This window comes from Ischnura elegans, chromosome 7, assembly GCF_921293095.1.
Source record: "Ischnura elegans chromosome 7, ioIscEleg1.1, whole genome shotgun sequence".
NCBI lineage: Eukaryota > Metazoa > Arthropoda > Insecta > Odonata > Coenagrionidae > Ischnura > Ischnura elegans.
In genome coordinates this window covers 113,047,824-113,064,056 of record NC_060252.1, presented here as the reverse complement: position 1 = coordinate 113,064,056, position 16,233 = coordinate 113,047,824, and the positions used below count along the sequence as shown (strand labels likewise).

At 42.4% G+C, this 16,233-nt stretch overlaps 1 protein-coding gene across 2 annotated transcripts in view; it reads left to right on the top strand.

Moving 5' to 3' along the window:
* The window catches only part of LOC124162945 (pyruvate dehydrogenase phosphatase regulatory subunit, mitochondrial-like), an 83,685-nt gene that overhangs the window by 22,667 nt on the left and 44,785 nt on the right, over positions 1-16,233 (top strand). For both annotated transcript variants that reach the window (XM_046539707.1, XM_046539706.1), the window contains exons 8-11: positions 1,759-1,883; positions 5,410-5,609; positions 15,629-15,783; positions 15,875-16,014. In XM_046539707.1, coding sequence (XP_046395663.1) covers positions 1,759-1,883; positions 5,410-5,609; positions 15,629-15,783; positions 15,875-16,014 — 620 coding nt within the window. The remainder of the gene's footprint in view (positions 1-1,758; positions 1,884-5,409; positions 5,610-15,628; positions 15,784-15,874; positions 16,015-16,233) is intronic.

Sequence of the window (16,233 nt, the reverse complement as noted above, 5' to 3'; positions counted from 1 at the left end):
GCCCTAACAAAAGGAGAACGTGAAATTGGAGTGTGCAGAACGTACTTAAGGCCGTAAATCACATAAGTGCTTGGACATAACTGGCTTTAGGTTTTGTAGGTATGACTCACATCTTGCATTTTTATTTTAATTAACGGATAATACAAAACATAATCATTGATACTTGCTCAGTGGTGCATCGCCCTCGAGAAATATCTGTCGTAATACGGAACGTACACAATGGAAGGAACTTTTTGACCTCGCTAAATTGGATTTATTTTACATGTAAATGTAGGGCGTTTGGCAGTTCAAAGACTATCACTCGCTAAGACGCGATTCCCGTAAAATGCCGTACTTCTATCCCAGGGGTCACAGACTCATCCATGACCTGTCTCTGTGGACTCCATTTTACGGGAAACTGAAATTCGGCATCAAGGATGCAGCTTCTGCCATTGCCACCATCCCCCCAACACCTATTTGTGCAAATCAGACCTTAAGGATGCATTTTACCAAATCAAAGTTTCCCCTGAACATGTGCAGTTCTATGGCATCCGTGCCAGCGGCAAATATTATTCATTCCGCCAGTTGCCGATTGGCCATTGTCTCCCCCCTGCAATTATGCAAAGGTGGGCCCGAGCCGTCACTTGGGAGATTTTTAATCAGTTCTGTGTTTGTGTTATCTCACATCTTGACGACTGGCTGGTGTTTCTCAGTGATTCCTACAACAAAGCGTAAACAAGATTTATGATGTGCTCCCGTTTTTAGAATATGACCTTGGTATTACTATAAATTGTGCAAAATCAATGCTTGTGCCACGACAGAAACTTCTTTATCTTGGTGTGTCTATTGATGCCGTCCTGACACAGTTCAGCTTCACCCCTGCCACGCTTGCGCGGCTACACTTTACGGTTGAGAAAGTGAAAGGAAGGTGCTAATTTGCTCTTGTCCGACCGCACCTTGAATATGCAGTGAGCGAATGGAATCCGGTGCAGAAAGACTTAATCCGCGAACTGAATAAAATACAAAGGAAGGCTGCGCGTGGCCTCAAAAACTGCTACGGGCGTAGAGACAGTGTTACCCAGGTGTTAAGCGAATTAGGCTGGGAGCCGCTGGAGACTCGGAGGCTGCGCGCTAGGCTTAGATTGCTTGAACAATTGAGAATGGATATCTTTAAGAGCGACACAGAGAACATAATATTAGAGCCACACTATATTTCCCGGTCCGATAGAAGCGATAAATTAAGAGAGATACTTTGCCGAACGGATAGATATGGGAATTCGTTTTTCCCCCGAACCATAAAGGACTTTAATAAACGCTAGTTCCAACTTCTCTAGAGCACTTCATTTTTTTACCTGTAAACGGCTGGTTTCCTAACACCCCCTGCTGGAGTATTATGTAGATGTAGATATTGTACTCTGTTTTTAAATATAATAAAGGATTCGATGCATGCAGTGTCCTGGAGATTCGTGCCTACTTGCCGACCGTCCATCGTAGACCGAACTGCCTCCTGTACATGCCTAGGTCGGCCATCTTGGCCGCCTCAGGTATGCCTATATAGGCAGGCATGCGGGACCGAAATGGTTGAGTTGGAAATTGGCGGCTGTTGGCAGGAGTGCCCAGTCTAAATGCACGAATGCAGTACTAAACCAGGCTTCCACTGTAGTTAAATAAATAAGAAGCCTGTGTAAATTTCACTCGAGTCTCCAATCCATGGATTTGATGGGATTTGACCAAACCCCTGCCTTCAAACCTCTTTTAATTCTCGTTGTTTTCTTTCAGGGCCAATGTGGGAGAAGGCTGTGCACAGAATGCCTTGCCTTGCTGAGGCTGGGCGTCCTCAGCTCATCAATTGGCCTGATAATTTTACACCTGATGGAAGATGGATTCTAGGCGAAACATCTGAAGTACGTGTAGTTCCATTTTTATTTTTTACTGTCTAATATTTAGGATCCATCAAACAGTTTGATGCAGAGATGACCCAGCATATATACCCAGCCTAACACAAAGGGGGCACTTTTGCTATTCTATTATATACATTCTTCATTAACCTCTAATTATATTTATTTTAGTGACTTCCAGTTGGCCCGGAGAATTTCTCTAAGCCACATTTTCATCCTTTTCTCTTCCATTGCTACATTCACAAAGACTATTCACAAGGACTATGACTGGGATAAGTCTACTGCCACTACGGAGACTTATTTTTTACGGGACTCCGACATCAAGCTCAGCAAACATGGTGGTGGGTCATTTGAAGCACAAGATTACTTTACTTTTCAAAGTGGAATATCACAATTAATACACAGGTTTTAGAGGAACACCTTTCACTGTAATTTTCAGTGTGGAGGGTAGTTTTTTTATTGCATGATCATCTATTTTCAGTGGAATTCCCCTTTAAAACGGCACATTCATTACTATACCGGCTGGAGGGTGCAAAATACATAAAAAGAAGCAGTATATGTATGTGAGAGGCATTTTTGGACAGAAATTTTTTAGTGGAGAGAATGTAAGGTGTAGAATTTCCCTGAGGAAGTATTTTCTGAGCCACTGTTAGTCCTCTCGGATTCGATCGGACATTTTTGGCTGGGATTTGGGAAAGGAAAGTCCAGAGATGTTGGAAAAGTAAAGTTTATTACTTATGACATCGCACCTCGCATAGCGACTGCCCACCCGAGTCCTCCTCTGCTGCTCCTTCACCTTGCTTTTATCCCCAGTCAGCCATTTGTCGTAATTCGGCAAATGGCGTTGCATTCACATTCCTAGGGAAAGGTGGATGGCACAAAGGTTGGGGAGGAGGCATCTCTGCGAGGGAGGGGAGCATTGCTGCAATCGGGCAATCGGTGTTTGTTGCACATTCCTCCAGTGTGAGGAAAGGAAAAAGGTAGATGGGACAAGAAGGGGGGGAGGTGACGAGGTATGAATGCTGACATAGGTACTTACACCACCCTGTAACTAGTCCTTTTCTCAGTGTATAATCAAAGAGACTACTGTCCATAAAAAGAATTGGGTATCTAGGGAGCTATTTCATAATTTCTTGTATATGCTATTCCTTTACTTCGCATGTGCTCAAATACAAGCTACAGAATAAAACAAAGAATAAATTTCGATGGAAAAATATTTTTCAGCAAGAAATACCGTGCCTGAACCCATAACTTATGCTTCAGTTGGTGACCGTGATTCAAGCGTCCGCTCTTATTTTCTCGACTTCACGTCTAGAGTCGGACGAGGTGGATTTTGAAAATTCGTTTCTATCAAAGTTACATTTCCACACTCTCAGATAACCGTCTTTCTAGCGTTGTTGCTTAATATCGCAATGCGCAGTAGATCATGAATTGATTTCACCGACCGTTGGTGGAATCCCAAGGAAAGTACTTACAATAAACTGTTCGCATCCAAGTCGGTCGGCGCAGTATCTTACACTAACTCCGAATTGGCTTAGGATCGGAAGCAATCTGTGAGGTGAATAGCCAGATAAGTGCGAGATGGTTTGCAGGCAATTTGGACTATGTGAGTCTAGGAAACTTGGAGTTGGAACACCTTTGAAAGGCCTCCCCCAACTCGGCCATTCCACCAATTTCTCATGTTGTGCACACGCATGGGTGGGTATGCGCTTATCTTTGAAAAATCCAGTGGAAATCTTATGGGAACGTCATTGACATCTGGTGGAGAATAGCAAAAAGAAGAAAGGTGTAGCATTTGTCCCATAAGCATTACACCTCTGTCTTACTCTATGATAATACATACCTATTATCAATTTTAGTGGGATACCAGGAATGGATTTGGCATATAGCCTGTTCAGGAGATGCTAACAAGGAGACATCGCCAAAGTGATGTTCGGGATCTAGATGCAGATGTTATTTTCCAAAACTATATAGGTAAGATCGAAAAAGTGTCACGGCTTTCTTCCACATAGTTCGAGAGATATTCGCATGTAAAGATTTTGCGCTGCAAGACGTCCCTTGAGTAAGCGCTCCCTCTCAACTACGGCCGTGGCGATGGGGTTTAGGGCATTGGTCCCCCATTCTGTTGTTAGTGTCCCGGGTTCGAGTCCCAGTGTCGGCAATATTTTTTCTCTCTTTCTAATTTTTGAAATCACTGTTACATTTTATCCCTATTCGTTTTATTTAGTTACTTCACGAATTTTTAAATTTAATATCAATTTATAGATTTTAAACGAAACTCCAAATGTGCCTTACCACGCGAATTAGAGGACGTATATAATGACTTACCCGCAAATTTCCGGGGAATTTGATCATCGTCACCCTAGCCATTGCTCCCACAGCCTCTTCATATATTCGTAATCTCAAGTCTTTCTTCTTAACAAATAAACACCATTGCCTATCTTCGCATGCAGTTACTTACCCTACCCAGTTTCCCTCCTACCCATCCAGTACAATTCCAGCAGCCTACTCAAGCAGTTTTCGAGGTCTTCTTTGTTTACCTTTCGCACCCGTTTTCACACAATTGGGCCTCGGCGTCTCATTCAGGGATTATCGAGGGTCAGCTGTGGACCGAGGGTTGTTGGGACGGAAGTCTTTGAAGGACGCTAGAAGGCAGGTCATAAGGGAGGCATGGTGAGTGGAAGGATATTCTGTTGTAAAGATCGAGATTTATTGGGAAGACAGTGGGTGGGCTGTGAAGAAAATCTAATGGAGGGAATGCCCAGGGGAAATGACATTTTGAATAAAAAACGTTGAAGCCGGAAAATAACGGTGCTTCAGAAATGGAATAAAAGGCATTGAAAGTGGAGACACACGCGTCAAAAACCGGGGAACGATTCATGAATAGATGTACAATCGGTTAATTGATGCGAGGCAGAGTTGTGCATCGGTGCACGTGATGAGCACATTACACGGAAATTCACGTGTAAGTAATTATATACGTCCTCTAATTCGCGTGGTAGGGCACAATTAAGAGTTTCATTTAAAATTTATAGATTGATATTAAATTTATAAAAATTAGCGAAGTAACTAAATTAAACAAATGGGGATAAAATGTAACAGTGATTTCAAAAATTAGAAAGAGAGAAAATACTTTGCCGACACTGGGACTCGAACCCGAGACACTAACAACAGGATGGGGGACTAACGCCCTAGACCACACCGCCACGGCCGTAGTTGAGAGGGGCGTTTACTCAAGGGGTGTCATGCTGCACGAAATCTTTACATGCGAATATCTCTCGAACCCGGGCCTATGTGGAAGAAAGCCATGGCACTTTTTCTATCTTACCTATGTAGTTTTAGAAAATAACATCCGCATCCAGATCCCGAACATCACTTTGGCGATGTCTCCTTGTAAGTACATATATGTACAAAAATTGGCTCGTCTAGAATTTTGATCATTTTGCACACCCCATAGTTCTAGCATTGCAAATGCATCCCAATCCCCAATCCTGTGAGTGTCCCATCCTAAAGCTGTTTGTCTCCTCTGCAGGTGGGGAACTATTTTGTGGGCGTTGGTCTCAATGGCAATGCCCTGCAGGGTGCTGGTGGCGTCGGCCGTGCGATCGCCGAGTGGATAATCAGTGGAGAGCCTCCGAGAGGGGACCTTCTGCCTTTCGATGTGAGGCGATTCACCGACTTGCATAATAACACTCATTATTTGCGTCAGCGGACAAAAGAAGTTGTTGGTCGGTAAGAAATGAGATTCAGAGCTCTGATGAGGATTATTTTCACAGCAATGCATTACATGTCCGTTGGCTTTAGTCTAATCCAGAAGGAATGAGTTAACTTATGCCATAAATAATTTTTAAGAATGATCAGCCTCTCAACTAAGTTTGATACATATATTTCAAAGCTGCCATGTGGGTGGGTGGGTGCCACTGAAATTCCCAAAAATGTCCTTGCAAAATAATTCCCCTGGACCAGGAATTGGCTTTCTGTGACACTGCGCAGGACACTGCTGTTTCCATATTCCTCCGTATTTATTCTGTTTTAAAATTTCTGTAAGAATGAATGAATGAACCTGGACACCATAGAGTGGTCTGCCGCCCACTCAATGGGAGCCCACGACCCCTGACTGCATGAGAGGAAGGTGGTATGGTGGCATATTTGGAATTAAATGCGCACGAGCTGCAATAATTTCAACTATGATCAGTATTCTAATTCGTTATCAAAATGATCTTTTCGAGATGGCCGCTTTGCACAACAATTTTCAAAGCTCCTTTTCCAGCAGAAATTTTCAGAAATTTCCAAAATTCGTTTGCGGGAAATGTCTAGATTTTTGTTAATGATAGGTGGTTAACACGTGAGTTAAAAGTGAAATTCATATCGCTAAGTGTGATATTTTTGCCATTTGGAATGCCAAAATTCGTTAACGTGATTATGAGTAAGTTGGCAAAGGATATTATGCTTTTGACATATAAAACCAAATTGTAATATACAAATAATGCATTGCAAGAATTGATTGCATCACAAGGATTCCTGACAGAAGCACCTAGCCACGGTTCTTTAGAAAAGTAAGGAGGAGTCCCATGAAGCAGGACCATCAGCACAACAAGTTTCACTGGAAGACTCTTTAGGTAAATCAAAGACAACCAAGCTAAATAAAGAACAGTTCAAATATGATTTAACAGAAGCATTTATAATGGCTGTTATACCGTATTCCTGTGAATATAGTCCCCCTCTGAATATAGTCCCCCCCCCTAATTTTGTGACTTGAGTTTCTGGAAAAATTTTTAAAGATGGGTTTGAACATATGGTTCCTCCCCTCCCCCCCCTTAACTTTTATCATATTTTTGGTAAAAAAGGAAAAAGGGGGGGACTATATTCAGACATACGGTACTACTCAAAAGAATAGAAAATCTTGCTCGAAGAGTTTTCCTCAATAAAAACTGTCCTGGTTAGTTTTTCTTAGGAGTTAAAAGAGGCTGCAAAGTCTAGGCCAGTTAGAATAAAGTGTGACAAAACTACTGACGGAACTGGGAAATGCATCTTCCTTGTTGTTAAAAAGCCACTAATTGCTCAAGTAAGCGGTGTATTTGCATAGTGTTGACTCTTTAACAGTTTGAAGCCCGTAGTATTTTCATGTGCAGGTTGCAAAAAAAGGGCTTTTATTGTTTTTATATAAAATCATTTCCTAATCTGAAAATAACATTTAGGAGCCACTAAATGACAGCATCTGGCATACAAGAAGACCAGATAGCTGTAGAAAGAGGCTAAATTGTTCAGGCCAGAGAAATATGCAGGGATTTTCCTCAGAATCCATTACTAAAGCCCATAGGCGGATCTAGGGGGAGCATGGGTACACGTGCCCCCCCCAGACCCTTAAAAAATATGCAAGACTTTTAATACAGTCCCATTATCATTGCGTTCGTTTTGTATTACGAGGTATCCTTGTGCCCCCCCCCCTCCAGAACAAAATCCTGGATACAGCCTTGCTTGTGCCCCCCCCCCCCCCAGAATGAAATCCTAGATCTGCTCCTGCGAAAGCCTGAGCTACTCAGGCTCGGGTCCCTGGCAGAAAATATACATCCCAAGGAATATTTGGGCTTCAAAGTGTTAATGGTACCATTCTATGAAGACATGGTACGTATACAGTGTTGGGCCTACAGGCTCAACATAATAGCCAGCATATATTGTCTTCGCAATTTCAGGAGCTCAACACTTTGAATTACATTATGCAAACTTTTGTTCTTGAAGAAAGCATCAATACCTGTCACACCTAAGGAACGATTGCCCTAATGGATAATGGATTTAGGTTTTGTAGGTATGACTCACATCTTGGATTTTTAGTTTAATGAACAGATAATACAAAACATAATAGTTAATGCTTGCTCAGCAGTGCATCATCCTCGAGAAATATCTGTCGTAATAACTAGCGTACATGGTAGAAGGAACTTTTTGACTTTGCTGTATTCGACTTATTTTACATGTAAAACATAGGCTGTTTGCCGGTTCAGAGACCATCACTCGCTAAAACACACTTCTGATAGAATGCTGTATTTGCTAAACCGGGCTTCACTGTGTGACTTTTTGTTGTATTGTGGCTCCTTCTCCTCAAAAATTTGTAAGAATCAGTCACTCAGTGGTTGGTAGTGGGTTTTATAGTATGTATATGCATTGATAATTTGTTTGAATCTGTTTAAGAGCAAAATGAAGTGGCCTGGGGACACTTTTGTAGTGGAAGCTATAGGGTTATACACATAGGATATTTAAATGGTAATGCTGGCGTTACACGAGAACAAAAGAAACCTTTTTCACGCCTCCCCCTTTCTTGTCCGTTGACCTTTTTCAGCCTACCCACTTCGAAGTTCCTTATTTCTGGAGAACAACTGCTGCATGAGTCACCTATTAGCCCAAAAGGTGTCCAACAATGACTTTTGGCAATTGGTATTATACTTTTATTAGATTGAGATATTAGTAATGTGCACATAATTCAAAAAGGAATGATACCAAACACGACGTATTTTTGACTTTATTTAAGCATTTTACGCAAGGAAATAATTGTCAAAATACAACGGAGACTTAGCATTCTGGGGAGACTCGATATGAGCAGCAGAGCTTCTCGGAAGTTGATGCGGTATTTTTTTCCGAAAACATATGTATCAAGTTACAATTTATGAGTCTTATTTAAAAATTTATCTTTATTTAAAAATCTTCCCCAGGAGATGACATATTTCTTACGCGTCATTGTGGAGCCGTTGTTTGGCATAAAGAAACAAAACTGACGTCAGGGGAAGCCCGCATTCTTGTAGTCTTCGAATCCATGATGTGGGGGGAAATTGAGGATTTTCAGATTTTTTCCCCCAACCGGATCCCCATGTCATACAATATCTTTTCACCACTCTAATTCGCGAATTTGACATAGTTCGTCAACTTCCCTAAAACGGCGCGGTATGCACTAAACGACTAGAGTCCTCTAAGTTGTTTCGGAGTTAACTACCAATGAGACGATGTGCGTGCAACAGTGTATGATGCAAAATTCAAAGTATTCGAAGTACTCGAGAGCGTACCGTTAGCATAATTATTCGAGATATCGAACATCGAATACTTTCTAGTATTCGAGGTATTCAAGTATTAGCGGATACTATTTGTGCATCTCTACAAAGAACGCATGGCAATTAAAGAAACTAAAGGAGCCAAAAAATTAACAAACCTTTCATGGGGTAGTGGAGAGTGAGATAGGATTAGATAAGACAGAAATCAGTGGAAAATGTCTGGGGGAAAACAAAAGTGGGAAATAGGAGGCTACTAGAAAAGTTCAAGGGAGAAGTAAATTTGTCACAAAAAAGCCATGGATCACAGTTGAAGCCCTAGACCTTATTGAAGAACAGAAAAAGTGTAAGAATACTAATACTGAGGAAGGACAGGCTTGCTACAAGAGAATAAAGAACAAGATTTGTCGCTAAGGGAGGAAAGCCTGAGAAGCGTAGATGATGAGCATATGCAAGGACGTGCTAAATAACCTCGTATGAGGGAAAGTGGCAGGGGCCTATCACGAGATTTAATACTACATATAAGGGGTCATTATGGAAATATTTTGATTGAAAATGGAGACAAAGCCAAGAGATGGAAAGAAAACCGGAAGGAAAACTTATACAGCAAAAGCAAACTCAGTTCTAAAATTATTGAAGATGAAAGTGACGTGCTAAAGGATGACATGGGAGCCAGCATCTTAAAATCAGAATTTGACGCTGCAATAAGAGACCTGTGTAAGAATAAGGCCCCAGGAATAGATGATACATAGGTAGTCCAGTAGAGCCAATCAAAAATGAAGGAGAAAAGGTTTTAACCCAACTGTATAAAGCTATCTGCTCAACTATGCTATGTACTCAACAGGAGGTTCAACTTGTGACTTGGAGAAGAAGGTCATCATTGGATGGAGCTGGAGCATACCAAATGGCTGACACACACCTACACCTCTAGACTGCTATGCATTCAGTTGAGGTTGCATGTGGGACTATCGAATTTTGTTCCGAGGATCTCTAGCACACCAAATGTCAGGCTCCACCACTACCCAGACTACCCAGGGTTCAGTTGAAGTTACTCACTGCGCTGTCGTGTTCATTGACTCAGATCTTGAGCATATCAAAAGCCATTTGCTCTGCACTCACTCTTGACTAGTAAGTCTCATGCAGCTAACATTTTGAGCATAGACTCTGGAGGAAGCCCAAGGTCCCTGGTTGGATTCTCAATTCAGAGGAATTTTTTCCCATTGCATGTGTTGTGAATTGCAAGTGATTGTTTACTAATCTTAATGGAGAATGACATTAAACAGGCTTATTATTTTCACAATTTAGAGTGCGTGGTATGTGTGCATGTATCAATAATTGTACCTTAAAAGTGAACTTTCTTATATTTAGTTTGTTTCATAGGGAAGTTTTATGTTCCATATAGGTTTTTTTCTGCATGAAAATGAAGTACATATACCCTTAGCATTTAAAGTGTTCCTAAGGTTGTATGCAGAAGTCCCCAAAAGGTCACATTTTTGTTATTTAAGAGTACATCAAAAAACGTCAAAGTAAAAGTTACAGTTACCATTAGTAATGAGGATTCTGATTAGCTTGTTCAGTGGCAGTCCCTGATTGGCCCTCCTACGCTGTGGATACAAAATTAGTCATATGAAAATGAAAATTTAGCTGGATAAATTAGTTATTGAGAGGTGAATTGCGTTTGATCACGTCAAAATTTCATTTTCTTTTTTTTTTTTTTCGTGTCTATGTTTAGTGACTGTGTTTTTGAACATTCATATTATGTGCTACGTTGCATCGCATTTCTGCAAAACATTGAATATATATATATATATATATTGTGGCGGAACATGAAAACGCCACCTTTTTTACTGGGTGGGGAGGGCATCAATGGTCCCGAGTACGGAATGATCGAACGATTATTGAGTACTTTGAAACATAAAAAAAATATATTTTCCACTTTGAACATAGCATACACACACACTTATTGAAATTAAATACCCTGATGAGAATGGGGTGAACGACAAGTGCACAAGATGATATGGTTCGATTGCCCCCCCTCCAAAAGAAATACAAAAAAAAGCAACAATTTATGATTGGTAGGATTCGTGGGCCGAGTTTACAATTTGCCCAAATTAAGTTTTTAGGCTGCTCTCGTGGTAACACTGAATTAGATTTCTGACAAGGAGTCAACAGTTTGGTGATTACATACGGCGCACCGGGATGGAGAGAAAATACCCAAATAATTTGGATACACAGTTTGGGGATTAAATCGGGTCTGGGTGAACGAGCACGGGGACGGGTCGCTGACTGCGACGTTCTTACGGTTTCTCGGAGCCTTGAGCAGTAGGAGCCGTCGATGATGCGACACGTTGGACCCCAAATGTCCGTGGGATCGGGGGTACTTTTCCTCCCGACCTCTGGGCGTTGGTCCTGCTTGTCGCTCGTCTGCAATGTTGCTCTCCGCTGCTGGCTACCTCCGTAGACAATCTCGTCCCGCTAACAGCACTCTTTCTGCACACCCAGATAGATGACGACCAATCTGGCACGTCATCAATCCCTTTCTGCGTCGATCAGGATAGCGTTTCTCGCCCGTCGACCGTACTAGAATTTCTCGCCTGGAGGCTCTCTCCGTCCGCCGCTTTATAGTGATATTGGAGGGGGATGATACACAGGGGATGGGTTCTTTTGGGACAGGAGGGGTTGCACTTGGGCCTCACTGTTGGGTGGGGCAATCATCGGTCCGAGCCGACCAAACACTGAACATTTGTGAGTCACATTTACCTCATGCCTGGGGCATGACACACTATTACGCACACACTCAGACATACCCACGCTCATCCACACATATGTGATCATCCCCTACTCGGGTCTTTACATAACGAGAGAAAATACGTGACATAAGGTCAGTATGTCACAATTGCCCCCCAACACGAAGGAATTTTTCATTGCGAGGGATGAAAGGGGCCCCGCAAAGAAAAATGAGTTCGTGTTACATGGATGAACAAAATAAATCACACAGGTAGAACAGATTTAGTCTCAAAAATATAGGACAAGGGAAAAGTAATGACAAAAAAAAAATACACAATTAGATTCCTTAACACCCAGGCAAATTACCTCGAACTCAATGCCTTCTATAGTGATCGTAAGTAAAACCTGACGAGTGATGGGAGGAGACTTCCGACTATCAGCACATATGATACAAGATCGGTTCAGGGGAAAGCAAGGTATCATGGTTTTGATATCTAATTCTTTGAAATATTCCTCCGAGATTGCGGAAATTTCGCTGCCCGTGTCTAACAGCGCTTTACTCTGAACGCCGTTCGCGGAACAATTCACGATCGGACAGCAACGCCTCTCGGCATAAATAATTCCTTTCCTTTCGTCCCCTGCGCCTTCTACCTCAATTTCGTAAGTCGCGATGATCTGACATAAAACCTCCGCTTTTTCCGCGTCGGCTGGACACCGGAGGGAGTCTAGACCAGCCGGCGCGAGTTTAAACCTTCCTCCTGGTTTAATGGGGACCCACTACAATGCGGTTGAAGGGAGGATTGTTTTTCTGATGGCAAGTTGCCTCGCCCGCGTCCCCCTTTGAATGTGACTGAGTTCACTCGGTACTCGTTATCAGCTGTCGACGGCCTCGTGTTACTCGACCCGTGCTGCGAACCTTGGGGATTAGCATTACCCACTGGTGGCGCGCTTGACTGATACGTTTGATCATATAACCCAAGCAGCATTATTAACCGATCGACCGTCAGCTGTTCTACAGATTTTAGCATATTTTGCACATTTATGGGAAATTGTCGGATTAATGAATAAATAATTTCCCCTTCAGACATAGGTGGAGAACACAATCTCGCTAACGCTACTTTCTCCGTCGCGAATTGTTTCATCGTGTTCATCTTCGTTCTTACATACTTGCCTGTGATTACATGCATACGAAAATTGTATTGAGTATCGGCATCCCAGAAATTCGACAAAAACTTTTCTTTACATTCCGCAAGTGTGGCCGGAAGCGGAAATAAGGACTTCCCCCACGTTTTGGCATCTCCTTCTAACATTTGAAAGAAAACTTGCGGTTGTAATGCGTGCGGAATATTTACCACCGAGAAGTAATCATGAACTTCCTTTATGAAGGCAATGGGATGTTCGTGACTGAGGGCAGAGAAGCTTGGCTTTGTGAAAGACTGGGCAGGCACAGAAACTACCTGCGAGGTTATGCCCTTTTCTTTAAGAGTGACAATTTCATTTTCAAGCGATTTAATTTTTTCGTCGCGTGCTTTGAAACTATCCTGCTCGCTTTTCTGTGTCGCTACCACTTCCTCAACGTTCTTTTCCAACACCTCGGTACGAACCTTAACATACCCTACTTCGGAAATTACCACCTCTCGACATTGTTCGCGCACCTTCCTGGCGGTTTCATCTATTTTTATTTCACAACGAGTTTCTACCTCACCTATATTTCTATTCATTTGAGACACCTCCTGAGAGAGAGTCTCCTTCCAAGTTTGAATCTCGACTTGTATTCTCTCATTATTGAGTTTAAACTCTTCGCGTAACGCAGCATTGTCAGCCTTTAGCTCATCATGCATCGACTTAGTTTTACTTGTTAAATCATCATGCATCGACTCAGTTTTAAGTTCGATGCCGGTAATTTTACTTGTTAAATCATCATGCATCGACTTAGTTTTACTTGTTAAATCATCATGCATCGACTCAGTTTTACTGGTTAACTCGTCATGCATCGACTTAGTTTTACTGGTTAAATCTTGGATCAAGGACACGAGGGTCTTAAGAGTGCCATCCCTCGAATCTTCCGGTAATAACTCCCCCATATGGTCACTAATACGGGCGGTCGATGATGCTACCTCACGCTCGTTCGGGGTACGCAACACCATGCCTGCTAAACCAGTTGTTATGCAATTGGTTTCCGACCGACCGCTGCCCGCATCAGACTCGTCATCTTCGCTTTCCTTCTCCCGATACTTTGAAAATGCCGATTCTTTATTCCCAAGTTCTGCCATAGTGGCATGCGAAAAATAACCTCGATAAAACAAAATATCCCTTAATAATACAAAACAATGCCAACCTTGTGAAGGTGTACCTTGCCAGGGTTAAGACGCCTTTTATTTATTTTGCGTACTATACGCATTACCAATCGTGCCGCGAGTTGGGCGCCATTTATATGTGGCGGAACATGAAAACGCCACCTTTTTTACTGGGTGGGGAGGGCATCAATGGTCCCGAGTACGGAATGATCGAACGATTATTGAGTACTTTGAAACATAAAAAAAATATATTTTCCACTTTGAACATAGCATACACACACACTTATTGAAATTAAATACCCTGATGAGAATGGGGTGAACGACAAGTGCACAAGATGATATGGTTCGATTGCCCCCCCTCCAAAAGAAATACAAAAAAAAGCAACAATTTATGATTGGTAGGATTCGTGGGCCGAGTTTACAATTTGCCCAAATTAAGTTTTTAGGCTGCTCTCGTGGTAACACTGAATTAGATTTCTGACAAGGAGTCAACAGTTTGGTGATTACATACGGCGCACCGGGATGGAGAGAAAATACCCAAATAATTTGGATACACAGTTTGGGGATTAAATCGGGTCTGGGTGAACGAGCACGGGGACGGGTCGCTGACTGCGACGTTCTTACGGTTTCTCGGAGCCTTGAGCAGTAGGAGCCGTCGATGATGCGACACGTTGGACCCCAAATGTCCGTGGGATCGGGGGTACTTTTCCTCCCGACCTCTGGGCGTTGGTCCTGCTTGTCGCTCGTCTGCAATGTTGCTCTCCGCTGCTGGCTACCTCCGTAGACAATCTCGTCCCGCTAACAGCACTCTTTCTGCACACCCAGATAGATGACGACCAATCTGGCACGTCATCAATCCCTTTCTGCGTCGATCAGGATAGCGTTTCTCGCCCGTCGACCGTACTAGAATTTCTCGCCTGGAGGCTCTCTCCGTCCGCCGCTTTATAGTGATATTGGAGGGGGATGATACACAGGGGATGGGTTCTTTTGGGACAGGAGGGGTTGCACTTGGGCCTCACTGTTGGGTGGGGCAATCATCGGTCCGAGCCGACCAAACACTGAACATTTGTGAGTCACATTTACCTCATGCCTGGGGCATGACACACTATTACGCACACACTCAGACATACCCACGCTCATCCACACATATGTGATCATCCCCTACTCGGGTCTTTACATAACGAGAGAAAATACGTGACATAAGGTCAGTATGTCACAATATATATACATGTATATATATATATAAGAACAGAAAAGAATGCAAACTAAATAAATCGGAACGTTGGCTATAACTTGGTTTCAATTGACCTAAACTCCAAGAAATATCATAAAAAGTTATTAAACAAGGTCAAGAATAGAAGAGATTTTGTTTGAGGGGAGTTTTTGAAGAGAGGAGTTTGATCATCAGGGTTTCTCATTACCGTGCGTACGTAGGCAGTTGGCGGGACCTATAGCATTTGTTTGTGGAATGGAATTTTTGCTCAGTGGGAGTTAGTTAATTATGTAGAGGTTTTACTGTACATACTGATTCTGCTTGAAGTGCAATGTGTGCCTAGGATGGTGTAGTGTGATATTGTTTTAACCATTTAGGAGCATGATAGTTGTTATTTATTGACTATAATTTTGACGGAGTAGAACTTGGGTTGTCTTGATCTGTGGTCCTCTTTTTGGAACTTTCTTTTCTTCATTCCAGGCACTATTCTATCCTCTATCCTTTGCAAACTGAATTTAAATATGCACGAAAACTCCGATGCTCGCCCCTCTACAGCGTTTTGGAGACCAGGGGTGCCGTATTTGGCGTTAGAATGGGATTTGAGAGAGCCTTGTACTTTGACACAACTTACACAAGTATGCTGTTTGATGCATGGCTCCCCTACTCTCTATTGGTTTATCCAAAACCCTCCAATTTCCAGCCACTAAAAGTTTCTCGCCTTTGCAGGAGGTGATCCCCTGCCTCAGATGCCACATGGAACTTTTGGGAAGCCCAAATTTTTTGATTACATGCGAGAGGAGTATATAGCATGTCGAGAAGGAGTGGGCATCATTGACATGTCATCTTTTGCCAAGTTTGAAATCAAGGTTAGTTAATCTTTATTACAAATTATTTATTTGGTGAATAGACGACTTGTGTCACATTGGATCTCATCATTTGGCACTGTACAAATATGGGAGGAGTCCATTATTCCCCAGACTGTGAGTAGGGATTTTAACCCTTACCTGCCAATGTCTACGAGTGGAAAATATTTTTTGTGCTGCGAGTATCATGAGAATATTTTAAACTGCTCTATATGGAGCTAA